Source organism: Populus nigra, chromosome 7 (assembly GCF_951802175.1).
Source record: "Populus nigra chromosome 7, ddPopNigr1.1, whole genome shotgun sequence".
Lineage (NCBI taxonomy): Eukaryota > Viridiplantae > Streptophyta > Magnoliopsida > Malpighiales > Salicaceae > Populus > Populus nigra.
In genome coordinates, this window is record NC_084858.1 from 11,605,858 (window position 1) to 11,623,440 (window position 17,583).

The 17,583-nt window shown below is 30.7% G+C and overlaps 1 protein-coding gene across 1 annotated transcript; it reads left to right on the top strand.

Moving 5' to 3' along the window:
• Window positions 1-5,273: 5,273 nt before the first annotated feature.
• Window positions 5,274-8,589, top strand: LOC133699895 (cyclic dof factor 2-like). Its single transcript, XM_062123407.1, has 2 exons — window positions 5,274-5,616; window positions 6,902-8,589. Exons 1-2 carry the CDS (start codon window positions 5,416-5,418, stop codon window positions 8,210-8,212), a joined length of 1,512 nt encoding a protein of 503 aa, XP_061979391.1. The 5' UTR covers window positions 5,274-5,415; the 3' UTR covers window positions 8,213-8,589.
• The last annotated feature ends 8,994 nt before the right edge of the window (window positions 8,590-17,583 follow it).

Consider the following 17,583-nt stretch of genomic DNA (forward strand, 5'->3'; position numbering starts at 1 on the left):
GAAGCCCGCACACTTGGGCCAATATTTATTTTTCTTTTTATAAGGAGCAGACGAGTGCCCTTTTTTTTTATAGAAAAAAATAGATAAATGACAGGTCATTTGTCTTCTAAAAAAATGATGTCAGCGTCACTTAGCTCACAACTTTCAACTAATGAGCATCACATGTTAACCACTTAAGCTATGACAAGAATATGTTATCAAATGATTAAAATAATATATTAACCTAGTTCAATAGTTAAATTAACCTGAATTTCTTTAGTTATTTTGATAATTTATGGACACTATGGATTGCATTATGCAATCCACAAAAGTCCTTTTTCCTTTTCTTTTTTTTTGTGTTTTAGTTCTGCATTTGCCATGTAACCATATCTTTTGTATAAATATCAAGTAAGGTGAGTCGAAACTCTAGAATTTAACTTATAACAAACCTTAAGTCAACTTTTTCATAATAACAACTTCAACTTTTAACTTTTTATCAATTGACTTTGCACTATTGATTGAACTATAAATATCATATTATGTATTGTTCAATATATTCAAGATAAAATTACAATACAAAGATACTAATATCCTCATTAATTTTTCGTATAGTTATCACAAAAAATTATAAACTAAACAAAGACTACACATATAAAGCCTTAATATTATTGTCAAAAAATCACAAAACAATTAGACATTAGACAAGTGAGAAAAATATATTTAGTTTATAATCATGCAATATAATATAATATAATAAAAATATGACAACTTGCAATCATATTAAAAAGGTAAACATGTTTACTATATAAATATATAAAATTATGTTTACTATATAAATATATAAACTTGCTTAAATGATTGAATCACAATCCTAGCATGCATACTAATGTATAAGATTAAACAAAACCAAATAGGAAACTTACTTGTTAAAGCATTTAAAATTCATCAAGCTTTATTGTTGTTAATGATTAATTATTCATCTTTAAGACTTTATTGCTCATCACTTGGTGCAAGTAACCTTTCTTCTATATATGCCTTACAAGATTCTAACAACACCACTTTTTTTAGGTGAAGTCCTAAACAAGGTCCAACGAACTGAGAAAATTACACTCGATTATCTCTCAACAAAAACTAAACCTAAGGTCTAGATGAAAAAGAAATTAAAAAGGAAAACAAGAGTTTGAAATGGAGGAGCAAAACTTGAAAAATTAGGTAGAAGAAGAGTTGACAATTCTGCAACAATATTGTCCAAAACTGTGCAAAAATACCAACTTGAAACTCTTCTTCTTCAACCTCTTTTAAAGAGAATTTTAGGAGCCTAAAGCTACAGAACTCCCCCACTAACTTTGATTACCTAATATAAAACCAAAATTAAAAGTGAATATTTTTTAATTTAAATCACATGACTTTTGAACTAAAATATATGTTCAATTACTACTAAAAGAGTTTTGGAAAAAGGGATCAAATTCTTCATTTTATAAGTTGGACAAATCAATAGGTTGGCAAAATAATTCTTCATGTACTAGGCCGAAGCTCAATTTTCATTTGGCAAAAAATAATCCTTTTTTATTCTAAAAAAACCATTTTACAATAAACCCAATTCAAAGCCTAGGCCTGCTCCGAAGGCTAAGCACACGCAGGGGGTTTTAGCTCAAAACTCACTTTACTTAGAATATCTTCCCTTTAAAAATTTGGGTTTCTCTATGGATCCAATTTTAACTTCTTGTTTTTTCACTATATAAACACTAAGAAAGTTTTGTTTTAGAGGGTTTTGGGTTTCATTAAAACTTGTTAACCAAAAGTTTTTTAAGATTAATTTTTCATTCACCTGTAATTTATTTAAAGCATGTTAATATTCCATACCAAAGAGTTTATATGAAAGATTAAATTCCAATAAATTGTTTACATGAAAACTTGTATGCAACCATTACACACTTATTTATATGTGATGAATATAACGGATCTTACATGAATAAATAGGTGAAATTACATCACAATTCTGCCATTATATCTGTTTCTCTAAAATTCATTAGCTTTTTTTTTTTTTTTTGGTCGTTTTAAGTAGCATTATTCATATGGAGATAACTATCCAAAGTAAATTAACGTTGCAACACAAAAGACACCACTTTTGGCCAATAACCATCACGATAAGCCTATTTAGATTTTAAGCCTATTTAGATATATAATAATAAAAAAAATACCCAAACAAGCTGGAATGTCCATATATTTATGCCAAAGTATTATAACCTTTATGATTTTTTTTCCAAAGATTAGGGCTCGGAGGAAAAAAAAACGTTTGTCCGTTGTGTTCAACTCTTTTGTCAATATGTAGCTCTCCTTTTTCTATGTTTTTTTTTTTTCGATTCCTTGGATCATATAATAAAGAACAAGAGGATTCTTTTGACAATCATGCCCTTTCCAAGCATGCCCAAATCCACTAAATAATATATATATATATATATATATATATATATATATATATATATATATGATAGGATATGGTACCTTAATGAGTGTAAGCATAACCCTATCTATCTCGCAATCTTTTTGCCTCTTTTGCCCCAACCCGTCATGCTTTTAAGCGTGTTGGCGGCACAGAAAGCCTCATTGCCGGCCGTCCCATTAACATTAAAATAATATTTTTTTCACTTGTTGACGTGTTGATCCATAATTAATAAGGTACTTATCTAACGCGAACAAAGAAAAAGATCGCAACGAGCTTTTGGCCTCCCCACACGTGTCAGTTCTGTAGAAAATCTCCATTTGCCAGGAAAACGCTGAGCCACTAGAAATGGAATCTTTCTGAAACCCCTGGTGGATGCTTCACACGTGTGATAACTGGGAGCGCGTGTGGTAAAAGTAAGGAAATTCAGTGCATGTTCAGTACAGTGGTTTGAGTGTTTTTGTAAGATATTTTTTATAATATCACATTAAAATCATTAAAAAAACAAAAATAATATTAATTTAATCATTTTTCATGCCAAACATACTGCAATACAATTTCAAATTGGAATGGGAGAATTAGAAAAAGTGGGTATTTTTCACTTTTATTTTTTATGATGGACCCTACTTGAAATATGTTCTGACGTGGCAAAAAGCTATTTCTATTTAGTAGGCGATTGCTTGTTGGTTTTGTGGAGTCTATCTCTCGTGAGATGCGTAACATCAGTTTTTTGACGGACTAACAAACTTAGAATGGTTGGACTTAGATATAAATATAAAAATATATTTGATTAAAAAACAGAAATAAATACATAAAATAAGATTTTCATTTAAATAGTTTTATAATGAATTTTTATTCTTCCAAAACAACATAAATATGGAAACATAATATTGATATTTTTTCTTGAAATAATCTATATAATTGTCATTATTATAAATACATATTTTATATGATTTAAAAATATTCTAAAGCGTAAAAGTTATGCGGTTATTATTATTAAAAAAAACTTTATATGTGATTATTCAAATTTTTGTTCACTTAAGTCTTTTTAATAATAAAAATAAAAATAAATGGTTATTGATTAACTTTATATGTGATATAATACATAATTAACATTGTAGCTTATACTTAACCAATACCATATCTATTCACGAATAATGGTGTTAATTATTCTCACTTTATAATTTTATTATTATCATATGATAATTATCTTTTTCAAATATAATTTCTTTGACAAATTTTTGGTCATCCAACATCTTTTTCATGTGCTAGCTCTGAGTGTCACAAACACATTCGGTTTTATTGTCTTCTTTTTTCCACTATCTTCTCGGTTTCCCTTTTAGCTGGATTTCACCACCATTAATTGTTGCTATAGGTGAGATGAGGTGCTGTCACCAAAATCAATGGTGAAAAATTATATTATTGATAAGAGATTAATTACTCCGTTTATTTTTGGCGTTTGAAAATATTTTTAAAAAAATTTAATTTTTTTCTTAACTTTGAATTAATATTTTTTTAATATTTTCATATCATTTTGATACGCTAATATCAAAAATAATTTTTAAAACAATAAAAAATATTATTTTAATATATTTCTAAATAAAAAATACTTTAAAAAATAATCGGAACTACACTGTCAAACATACTATATTTTCTTATCAAACTCGACAAATATCGCAAATATAGGGGGGGATCACATTAATTTATTCATGATAAGATAAGAGAAATTAAAACACCCCTCGTAATCAAAGAGAAAAAACCTTCAAAAAGAATAATAGGGTCAACAGACGATTTCGTCCACAAAATTGGTCCCCTCAAGCAAAATATCATGAGCGGGCAAGGTTGAGAAGAAGCTTTTTTCATTCACAGAGAAAAGGTTTTCGGTCCAAATTATTATTATTATTATTTTTCTTTTATATATATATATATATATGTATTAAGGGTTAGCATGATGGTTAAAAAGAGCTATTTTATTTTTTAATTTTTTTAATGTATTAAATTGATGCGATGAGTGTGTTTTAACATTATTCAGTACTAAAGAACTTAATTAGTTTTGATTAAAACATAAATGGATCCAATAATATTATTTTTATCATCAGATCATAAGCTGCTTTTAATTAATTAAATATCTCAATCACACCATATATAGAGAAAAGATCAGAAGTATCCTATTTATTCTACACTTTAGATTTGGTAAACCTCTTCATCAATCATAATATTTTTATGCTTTTTTCTAGAATTTTATATATAAAAAAAAAGAGATAAAGGTTCTAGTATATATTAGCTTAAAAAGAAATCTTTGAGCCATCAGTCATAAGTTAATCCATTAATTTATGTAATGCAAAAGTTATTTGTATATTCTCGTAGCTTTATCTTTTCTTGTTTGTTTTTTTATTTTAAAAATATTTTTAAAAAAATTAAAATTTTTTAAAAGAAAATATTAGAATTGAAACGAATAATAATGATAATAATAATAATGGTAAGATCTTGAATTTTTTTTTGAGAAGTTATTAGTTGGAGTGTTATAAATTTTAAAGTAATTAAAAGTTTATAATGTGTAAATTAGTTCAAATATTTATAATTAAATAATAATAAGGAGGAGGAGGAGGAGGAGGAGAAGGATCAAGGAGGGACAAAGCGGACATTTGAAAGAAATGGAAAGGGGGTGGCTGACTAGGACTGAAACGAAAAAGAGTGCTCGGAAGAGAATCAAAAAGAGAAGAAAGAGAAAAAGGAAAAAAATAATCTTTCCTTCAAGGCCACAAACAAAACTCCTGGCTCAGAATTACTCTTCTTGCTTACGTGGCACCACCCACCTGCAAATGGATCAAAAACGGAGAACAACAACTTTTGACACCAAAAACTTAACACTAGTGTCAGATCTCTTTACACACTTTCTCTCTCTAAAAATACCAAGTCTCTCTAGAAGCTTACAGTTTTTTTAGTTGAAAAAAAAAAAAAAAAAAAAAAGACGCAGAGAGCAGCAGGCAGAAATGTTGGAGCCAAAAGACCCGGCTATTAAGCTGTTTGGGAAGACTATTCAAGTGACAGAGATCTCTTCTACTACCACTACAGATAATGATGATAGTCAAGATCAAGACCGTCCATCTTGTGCAAGCTCTTCTCTTTATGACACCGATACTGATAATAATAAGAGAGATCATGGAGAAGAAGATATAGAAGCTGATGATAAGGTAAATGATTATTATTTGATTGGTTTATGAGATTTTGAGAGTGACCCATTTCTTAGAAAGTCAAAAGAATGAATGGGTTCTTCTTAGTTCTTGCTGAATTTGAAATTCACTTGCTTGCTGTTTTGGTTTCTAAACGCCAGTGTTTGACTGGTTGTGCTAATTATCGATTTGGTTCAGATGGCTTATGTAAATTTTCTTTCGCTTGGAGATTGCAGGTCTATAGTTAACAAGTGTGTTTCAATTAGCTACCTAGATGATTCGCAGAATTATTATATTTGATTTGTGGATTTTGTTTTTTAAATTTTCTTTCGCTTGGAGATTGCAGGCTTATGTAAATTTTGATTTGTTGCCTTTTTGTGCTCTCTCTCTCTCTCTCTCTCTCTCTTAAACCAACTTCTGTATTCTATTTTACCGTCTGGATTTTGGGTGCTGAATTGTTAGATCTCAGTAGTATAATTTCTTCCTTAAGTATATCTTTGAAAACCCATTTTCCCCCAAAAAATAATCCTTTTTCTTGTATAAAAAGTTGTTGGTATTTTGAATTGTTCCTTAAAAGGCTTTCTGCAATCATTTTCTGCGGTTAATTTTCAGTTTGACTTTTCTTGATAGCTCATCTAACAGTATTTCCTTGATTCATCTAAATAAAGGGTGGAAAAAAGGAGTGTGCTTGATGCTTGTGGTTGAAATTTCATACCACCATCCATGCTTACTGTCTACCTAACCTAGCCCAGCCTCCTTGTAGAGGTTTCTGTCAATTTTCCATTACTTAAAGTACACATGATTAGTGGTGCTTACTTTTAATTTAGGAGCAGCTTAGATCAATATACTTCTGGCTGTAGATTCTCATAAAAGTGATCAGCAAAATCTTATTTCATCTTCTAGTTTATCATTTTGTAATTCTGCTCTATTCAGATTTACATAGATTGGGGGGGTGGGGGGGATAGGTTTCTTTTACCATTCTGACCAATCAAGTGTGTCGAAACACAAATGCTCATCATTTCTTGGTTTTGTTATTTTGAATGAGAAATGCATCAACCTTGTCATACAACAATATCCTCTCTTGCCATATCCATATTGTCTGTGTGAGTAATCGAGTTGTCAATGGGAACAGCATCTAGTTTAGGGTTAATGGTTCAAGGAAAACAATGTCACTGACCCCAAACTGCTATTAAATGGAGGAATTGAGATAGGATAAACCTCATTTCACATTCTTATTCCTCTTCAAAGTTTCTCAAGAATCTAGTGTTTTTACTTGTATTTATTAATTGTATTACGATCAATTCAGGACTCGGTGGAAAAAAGCTTTACTGAGAAAGAGGAAGATGGAGTTTCTCCCGTGGCTACTGAACAGCCTTCAAATCCAGATGCAACCTCAGGGACAAGTGAAAACCCTACAACACCTTCCATTGAGAAAGAGAGTGAAGGATTGAAAACTTCAAGGACAGAAGAAGAACATAGTGATACAAGTAATTCGCAAGAAAAGACCCTGAAAAAACCTGATAAGATCCTTCCATGCCCCCGCTGTAATAGCATGGACACCAAGTTCTGTTACTACAACAATTACAACGTGAACCAACCCCGACACTTCTGCAAGAATTGTCAGAGATATTGGACAGCTGGGGGAACCATGAGGAATGTGCCTGTGGGTGCTGGTCGTCGCAAAAACAAGAACTCAGCTTCTCATTATCGTCACATAACCATTCCTGAAGCTCTTCAGAATGTTCGAGCTGATGTTCCAAATGGAGTCTACCATCCTTCACTGAAAACTAACGGAACAGTGCTAACCTTTGGCTCTGACACACCTCTTCATGAATCAATGGCTTCTGTATTGAACCTTGCAGATAAAACAACGCTGAATTGCACAAGAAACGGGTCTCATAAACCTGATGCAGTGAGGATTCCAGTTTCTTATGCAAGTGGAGAAAACGGTGATGACCATTCTAATGGATCTTCAGTCACAGTGTCAAATTCAATTGATGAGGCAGGCAAAAGCATGTCGAAAGAATCAGCTATGCAGAATTGTCAGGGCTTTCCCCCTGAGATACCATGTTTTCCTGGAGTTCCCTGGCCTTACCCTTGGAATTCAGCTCAATGGAGCTCCCCATTACCCCCACCTGCCTTTTGCCCTCCCGGTTTTCCCATGCCATTCTATCCTGCAGCAGCATACTGGGGTTGCACTGTACCAGGTGCTTGGAATATCCCTTGGCTTCCTCAGCCATCTTCTCCAAAACAAACCTCCTCGAGCTCTGGCCCAAACTCTCCAACCCTAGGGAAACATTCAAGGGATGAAAACATGCTCAAATCTAGCAACTCTGAAGAAGGGGAGTCGGCAAAAGAAAATAACAGTGAAAGATGCCTTTGGATTCCAAAAACGCTCAGGATTGTTGACCCAGGTGAAGCTGCAAAAAGCTCTATATGGACGACTCTGGGGATTAAGAATGATAAGCCTGACTTGATTGGTGGGCGAGGACTGTTTAAGGCGTTTGAATCAAAGGTTGAAAAGAATCATGAAGCCGAAACCTCTCCAGTCTTACAAGCTAATCCTGCAGCATTGTCTAGATCACTCAAATTTCAGGAGAGCTCGTATTTTGGGTAGCTTTTAACTTAGTATTTGTTCCAAGTTGTGGAAACAGATTCTGGTGTTTCAACTTTACAGCTTTATAAACCGAAGGTTCACAGTTCAGTCACTGGCCTCGTTTGTCAATAGTATCTTGCAGTGAATCTATACGAGGAAAGAGCATAGGAGAAGAGAACTATCCTAGTTAGCAGAAGTAGCCACTGAAGTATTTATCTTTTTGTTGGATGCAGTCCAAGACGATGCTTTTTGTGTCCAGTTAGATGGTTTGCCAAGTTAATGTACATATTTATATATGAAATAGTGAGAGACTGAGAGCTTAGCACAGAATTGAGTTTGTGCACCATAAATCCCATTTGTACTAAAATAAATTTGGGAATGGAAATCCAACTTGTTCATACTGGCACTACATCTATACAGGGAAGACTCCCATGTTTAGCTCATCCCTGGATTGTTCAGTGCAGGCATATTCTATGCTAGCTCTTTTTGGAAGCTCTAGAGATCAAGGCCTCATGATGAATCTATGATACAAACAAAGTTAGGTTGGAATTTATTCTCTTAAAATATTTGCTCACCAGTTTTTCATGATCGGGTATATCTCTTAAATCATATATCAGAATGAGTTAAATTTTACAATGAGATACTAGACACATGAAAATATAATTTGGTAAATTTCCAAGTCAAATGAAATTCGAGAACATATTATTTTAGAGGGTTGAAGTTATTAGACAAATCTTGTTAAATCTATCAGACTAGATATTTGTATATTATTTGGAACATATCTGGAATTATAAGTGGATGTTTGTTAATATCAAGTTGGGCTAGAAACTAGACATTTTAAGCTTTCCAACCTTATATGGTAGGCTTAATATTTCAATCAGACAAGAGAGAACGATGTACTTGAAGTTAGGACTGAAAATTTACCAAGAATATGCGAAAATTGAAGATTCAGGCTATATGAAGGAATTTTAGCATGAAGACTATGTTTTTATTATCTTATTTTATTTATTTAATGTTGAATTATTATTTTATTTTAGGTTTGCTCTGACCCCCTAGACAATGTTTAAGAGTATATTTCATTATTGGACTTATGTTAATTAATTATTAGTTTAGACTCATTAACTTGCAACCTAAAAGAGGTCCACTAGGGTTAGTTAGAGAATGTATTTTGTTTTTTAGTGAAAATTGTAATAGCAAGTTGGAGAATAAATATGAGTTTTCTTTTTGTTTATTTATGACAAAACAACTTTTCTTTACAGGGACAAAGATCGTTCTTATCAAAGAATAACTGACTTCGTGGTGTCATTCGCATACTTAAGGTTTTTAGATACAAGGTTATCTTTGAGTTGAAGTCTTTTTTCAATAAATTTGATTCTTAAATACATGGTTAACTCTAGGTTAAAATTTTAGCTTTTCAAATTATTATCTACTTTATTAAAGGTTACTTAACTACGATGATCAAGAGTTTTGCATCAATCCAGATTCACAAATTCTAAATACCTTAAGAAATGAATACCAAATTAATAATGTCAACAATGATCAGCCCAACCATCACGCAGTTGCTGATAAAATAATGCAGCCTTTTGATAACAAAATCAGGCGTTAGATTTAAAGATTGATCCTTTGTTCATTTCTATTGAAAAAAATAAAATAAAAAATTCAAGGATACAGTTAAACCGGATTGAATGAAGACAGAGAAGTTAATGAAGGCCCTTCAGATTTCAAGTGCATTGGAGAGAGCCGAACACCCTTGCTTTTCTTTATAACAGAGAATCCTACCAAACTAGGTAGAAAGTTTAGCATAAAAGTTATTTCCATTTCTTGTTGCTTTTTTTTTCCTTCCTTCTTTATGTTTCTTCTTTGATATGCTTATATTATCTATCATGACAAGAAAAATGACACATAATTTGGGATCCTCTTAACCCTATACCAAACAAACAAGGGTTCTTATAGCAGCCTATACCAAACAAACAAGCAGAAGTAATTAAGCAACTTAAGGTTAATCAAGGTGACTCTTCCCATACTCCTCTAATTTTGAGTTTTTGTAAAATTGGATACCTCATTTGTCTAGATCAAGGCTATCAATTTCATCATGTTATGTCCAAAATGACTAATATATCTTCCACCAGTTTAAAAAACAGAATAATCTAAAACAAATTTCATCTCATTCAAAATTTTAGGTCATTCCAGTTTTGTTTTGTCTATTCTGTTTCATGAATAGTATTTTTTTCCTCTTAAGTCGTGAATTATAAAAATTAACCTAGATAGATCCAATATATTATCATTTTTATTTTTTTTAAATACCATCTTGAAATTTTTAGTCAATTAAAAAGTGTGGATCCTTTTGTGCACTAATTAAATACCATACTTCAAAATTAATCATTCCAATTAAAAAACACAAACACAAACAAATTGATAACCTTGATTTAAAATATCTTGAAGTATTGATGTATTTTGTGGATCCTTTCGTGCACTAACTCATCTTATACAATAATTTAATGATGTTATTGCCAAGTAATTAGCTTAAATCCATGATATGTTATAACTTAATTATCATATTATTGGTAGCCCTGTGAATTTACTAGAGATGGTTTGATCCATCAAAATCAAACCAATGTCTTATTATATATATTATACGAGATGCAAGTCCGTGCGCTGCCGCGGGCTTATAAAACAAATATATTTAATAGTATTATAATTGTGAACCAGCGCTAGATAAGTAATAGAAACTAAAGGTATGATGGAGCCAATATTTCACGACGGAAAAAAAAATGTGTTGATGATCAAAACTTAGAGACTGAACAAAATGATTTGTAGCAATCCACGGTGTTTTAGGAGGAAAGATACAGTGCTTTCGCCACATGATTTAACTTTTCTAGTTAATAAAAAGCAAAAAAAAATTACAAAGCTAAATTCTCTACCAACTTAATATTAAAAAAAACCAACAAATATAATTTTGGAAGGAAAAAAACCTATGAGAAAAACGTTGTAGCAATTGACAATGTTTTGTGAGGAAAACTACAGTGCTTTCCCCAATAAAATAAAATAAAATAACCATTTAGAGAAATACTATAGAAATCCATAGTGTTTTGTGAGAAAAACTACAATGTTTTCCCCATATGATTTAACTTTATTGTAATTATAATTCTTAACCAACTTAATATTAAAAAAAAATAGACAAAGATAATTTTGGAAAAAACAATAAAGCTAAATTCTTAATCAGCTCAATATTAAAAAAATCAAATCGACAGAGACAATTTTAGAAAAAAATATTAAAAAAAAAACACAAAAATGGGGGAAAAATTCATGTTGGAAACACTGTAGCAATTCATAGTGTTTTGTAATGGAAGCTACAATGCTTCCCCACATGATTTAACCTTATTTGTAATGACTTATAATTGTAATTTTCAACAATGTTTTGTGAGGAAAGCTACAGTGTTTTCCCCACATGATTAAGTTTTATTATAAAGTTAAATTCTAACCAACTCAATATTAAAAAAATAAAATCGATGAAGATAATTTTGGAAAAAAATATTACAAAAAAAAAAACATAAAAGAAACTAGAAAAAAACCATGTGAGGAAAAACTGTATCAATCCATAGTGTTTTGTGAGTAAAAACTTGTAATTGCAATTCTCAACCGGCTTAATATTTAAAAAATAAAATTGACAAAGACAATTTTAGGGAAAAACATAACAAAACAGAAAAAAATTATATGAGAAAAAACACTGTAGCAATCCACAGTAATTTGCGAGGAAAGTTACAGTATTTTCCTCACATATTGTAAATGTAATTTTTAACCAGCTCAATATTAAAAAATAAAAAAGATAATTTCAGAGAAAATCATAAAAAACAAAAACATAAAAAAAAACCATGCGGAGAAACACTGTAGCAATCAACAATGTTTTAAAGAAAAAAATTATAAAACTAAATTCTCAATCAGCACAATATAAAAAAAATCGACAAATATAATTTTAAAAAAATAAAATAGAAAAACTATATGGGAAAACACCGTAGCAATCCACAATATTTTAAAAGAAAAAAATTACAAAATAAAATTTTTAACCAGCTCAATATTTAAAAAGTAAAATCAACAAAGATAATTTTTTTAAAAAAAATTTAAATGAAAAAAAGAAAAGCAAAGTTGGAAAAAAAAAGCAATTTTGGAAAAAAAACAAAAAAAAAGAGGGAAAGTTGAGGAAAAATAAAAAAATACAAAAAAAAACACTATAAATTATTGTTATAATCCACAATCAATGATTTTTCCACGTCATTGAGATACTATTAATTAATTAATTAATAATAGGGTAGTAGAAACCATCCGAGATAGATATTGTGTTTTTTTTTCCGGCAAAGGGTGGCTGCGATTCCATGAAGCACGTGATGCCATGAGCTGTTAATGGGACCCAATGCACGTGATGCCATTAAGCTTCTTGACTTTCTCCCCCCAGGCCACTTCAGATGAAGGTCCCTGGATTTATTATATCCGCCTTCTCATTTTACGCTTTTATTTAGTATTGCATTCCAAACATATATGGATTAAATTTTGATTTTTTTGTCGAATTTTTTTTATATATTTTAAATTATTTTAATGCGTTGATATAAAAATATTATTTTAATATATTTTTTAAAAAAAGTACTTTAAATAAAAACCATTATCCTAAACTAATGGTTTTAACTCTTAACGTTGTAGATGGGAGCCGGGACCTCCCACAAGTCATGATAATATCACACACACTTGAGGGAATCTTGTGGTTCTTCTTTCCCTTCATGAATTTCCAGCTCTTAATTTTCTTGGGTGGTGGCCCAACCAGTAAGAGTCCATGAATGGACCTCCAATCACGTCACAAATTCCTTTATTTTCCTTTTTTTCTTTAATAACATGAGAAATTCTTCTAGTAATAATTGAGGAAAACATATAGTTGATGGTGAGATTTTATCAATGAGTAGTAGAGGTGCTATCTTCTTATATATTCTCCAAGATTTGTGTCCATGACAGGATTCTTATTCATATGTTCTTGCTTGTATACAAATATTCTTATTACTGTATTTGATATAGAAAGTTTTAACCCAATATTTTACATTATTCTTCTTAGACCTAAAACTACTCGGTGGGTAAACCTATTGATCCGGGACCTTGCTCGGTTCCAGTTCAAGTTAGTGAAAAAAAAATAGTGTTTTCTTTAAATTAAAATGATATTATTTTCTAAAAAGAGAGATTGGATGCTCACCTTTTATTATTAACATTGTTCACTCTATATTCACTATGTGTAAAAACTCTACGCTTTAATTGAATTTGGTTAGGTTTTGTAAACATTAAAATTTTAAAAGTACAAATCATGGTTCAAACACTTTGGGGTGTAAGCTGGTTGGTTTGGGCTCAAAATAAATTATAAATCTAGAGTAAATATATTTCATGATTCTTATTTAAAAGATATTTTAAGTAATTTCTATATTGATTTTTAAAAAAAATTTCCCTTTAATTGAAGGACATTTGAGATAAACAATACATGATATGTTAATGAATAATTAAGAGAGCAAAATAATAATTAATTCCTTTTTAAGTCGGAAGACAAAGTTCACAAAGAATGGAAATGATCAAATGTCTTTACTTTCAAGTCAAGTCAAATAAAGACTTCACATGAACAAAACTTTGAAGCTTGTGGAAGATCTTTACATCCAAAGCAAATATTCATATCCTTTTAAAGTCCACAAAGAATGCAAATGATCAAATTTCTATGCTTTCAAGTCAAATAAAACCTTACATCCACAAAAGAATTCATGCACAAGAAGTATACACTAAAGATTTCCCAATTATTTTTGTACCCAAATTAAATATTGTAATTTCCCCCCCATCACTAGTGTATTTAAATATACAAAATGTGTGTGTATGATCGGTCTTACAACTAGAGGTCACCAACATGGCAGGACAAGTTAAGTGCTTGGAAGCCTCTCCCTTAACTTGTTATAACATCAAACCCAACAATAATATTTAAAATATTAATCATAATATTTAATTTATTTTTCAAAATTTTTATATTTTTTAATCTTTCAAAAAAAATTATGGATTTTCTTTGATAGTAATAATAGTTTTTTTAAAATTTAATAATATTAATATTAATTTTTAATTTTACATTTCAAATCAAATATATGGTTATTTTTCAATATTGATAATAATGTTTTTCAAATTTATTAATTATTTTATTAATAATATCAATTATAATAAAAATAATAATATTTATAGCATAAATAATAATATTTTTATATTAATATTTTTAATTATAATAAAAATAATAATATTTATACTACAAATAATAATATTTTTAATATTAATAATTTTAATTATAATAAAAACAATAATATTCATAATACAAATAATAATATTTATAAACCTAAGACCTGGAACTTTAGGTCATGAAGCCGGACCCAAGAGAATTGGATCTTGATGCAGGACCCATTAGCCATGAATCTAGATGACAGACCTGAAAAATGGAAGGAGGTGGAATTTAAAGGTGAAGGAAATGGGGTGTGTGTGTGAGAGAGAGAGAGAGAAAGAGAGAGAGAGCGAGGGGGGTTGTGTCAACACTCACTGCTAGGAAATGGTGAGAAAAAGGGGTCATGTCTACCTCACCTATGTAAAGGAAGAGGGGAGAAAAGAAATGAGATTGATGAGAATTTTAATAGCACGAGAATTTCTAAAGGTATTTCTAGAAGACCTGCCAGGATTGCCTCCCGGACGGGAGGTTGAAATGTCAATAAAATTTTTGTCGGGTATGGCCCCAATGTCGCAAAATCCTTATAGAATGGCCCAATTGAATTGTTAGATTGAAGACTCAACTACAAGAGTTATTGGAGAAAGGATTTATCCGACCTAACAACTCATCTTAGGGAGCCCCGATATCGTTCATAAAGGAGAAGGATGACATATTTTGGTTGTGCATCGACTACCGACAACTAAACAAAGTGACAATAAAAAATAAGTATTTGTCACCTAGGATTGACAATTTATTTGACAAATTAAAGGGAGCACATGTGTTTTTGAAGATTGATTTAAAGTTGGGTATCACCAGTTAAGCATTAAGGAACAAGACTCGTTATGAGCACTATAAGTTCTTAATAATGCCTTTCGGATTAACAAATGCTCCCGCAATGTTTATGGATTTAATGAACAGAGTTTTCCAACCGTATCTAGATAAGTTTGTAGTAGTATTTATTGATGACATCTTAGTTTACTCTTACTCCTAAGAAGATCATGAGCAACATCTGAGGATAGTATTGAGAAACATTGAGAAGAAATCAGTTGCATGCGAAGTTGAGCAAATGTGAATTTTGGCCATTCGAAGTGGTATTTTTAGGCCATATTATATCTAAATAAGGGATTTATATTGATCCTAGAAAAGTAGAGGCCATTTTGAAATGAGAGCAACCTGTAAATGTGACACAGATTCAGAGTTTTTTTAGGTTGGCTGGGTACTATCGAAGATTTATCAAGGGATTTTCAAATATAGCATCCCTAATGACCCAATTGACCCCTAAAGGAGTCAAATTTGATTGGATAAGGGAGTGTGGAGAGAGTTTCCAGGAGCTTAAGAAAAGATTGATATCGGCCTTGATGTTGGCCCTTCCAAAAGGATTGAAAGGGTTTGTCACTATAGTGATGCTTCAATAAAGGACTGGGGTGCATACTAATGCAATATGACAAGGTAATTGCCTACGCCTTTAAACAACTGAAGACACATGAGATGAACTATCTAGTATATGACTTAGAATTAGCTGCAATTGTATTTGCCAAACGAGTTTGGAGACACTATTTATACATGACTCAAGTACAGATTCTTACCGACCATAAAAGTCGTAAGTACTTGATAACACAAAAGGAGTTGAACATGCACCAGAGAAGGTGGGTGGAACTAATCCAAGATCACGACTACATAATCAATTATCACCCAAGAAAGGCAAATGTTATAGCTGATGCCTTGCACTGAAAAAACAAGGAAGTGATAAATGGGTTAATATTACGAGATCATAGAGAAATTTTGGAGTTAGAAAGTTTACAAGTCCAACTAAATATAGGGGTAAGGGGCTCGTTGTTGGCTAGCTTGAGGGCCCAACCATTTTTATGGGATAAGATCCGGGAAGTGTAAGAACGAGATGTGAATGTACTTAAAGAGAAAGAACAAGATGGAATGAAGTAAGGATTTCCCATTTAGAATGACAGAAAATGGAATAAGGTTTATTTGCCCAATAATAGGGAGTTGAGGGAGGAAATACTTAAGGAGGCCCACGAATCAAAACTGAGTCTTTTTAAGAGTTGATCAAATCCTATAAAAAGGAATTGATCGTCAGGTAGTCTTTAAACAAACCATAAACAACTCTATGTTGTCTAATAAAATCCATGGATTTTGTTTTTTTCTTTGTTTTTAAATACCATTTCCTTTGCATTCATGTCTTTTGAGAAATCCAATAATTATTACAGTTTATTGAGTGTTAAATAGACTATAGAGAAGTGGGAGAGTGGGAAAGATTGATTAAGTGTTTTTCTATAAGTGAGTGTGTTATTTGAAATTTGTGTTCTTTTGATGAAATTATAGATGAAATTTCTCAACATTAATTTCTTTGGAAATAGTGATATGATAAAATTATAACAAAGAAAGATACATATTTGTTAAAGCATTTTAAAATAAGGAATCTTTTATTGTTATCTATAATAAATTATTTGTCCTTGAAACTTTATTGTTGATCACTTGGTGCATATAGAATGTTTACAATAATCCTTTCAAGATTTCAACAACACAACTTTATTTAGATTCACTTCTAAACAAGGTCAATGAACTCAAGATAATAAACTCAAGTATCTTTCAACAAAATCAAACTTAACTTATAGATTAAGATGAAAAACAAAGCTCAAAACTAGAGTGAGAAAAAGTGTAAAAAACCTAGAAAAACACTTTAGAAAACTCTTTCAAAAACTATTTTTTATATAGTGAATTTTTGAAAGCAAGATTTATAAAAATTATTTTTATATATAAATACCAAAATAAATTCCCTACGTTATCAATTTTTGATTGCTTACCATAAAACCAGAATTAAATTTGACAATTTTGATTTTATAGAGTTAAAAAAACGGTTCAAAAAACTATCAAAGTTATGAAGAGTTATTCTGGAAAAAGAAATTGAAGAAACTTATCAAACATAATTCATAAGCTAGACAAAAATTAAGAAAGGCTCGACATGTAGCTTAGGATCTAACGAGGATGCAATAAGTTTCTTTATATTATGGACGGGCTAACATGGGAAGGGCAAAATACAAAATTAACAGAGAAACTAAGATCTAGAATTTGCATCTAAAATGGTCGACAGCTGGCACACTCACCTTCAACAATCGATCATTAG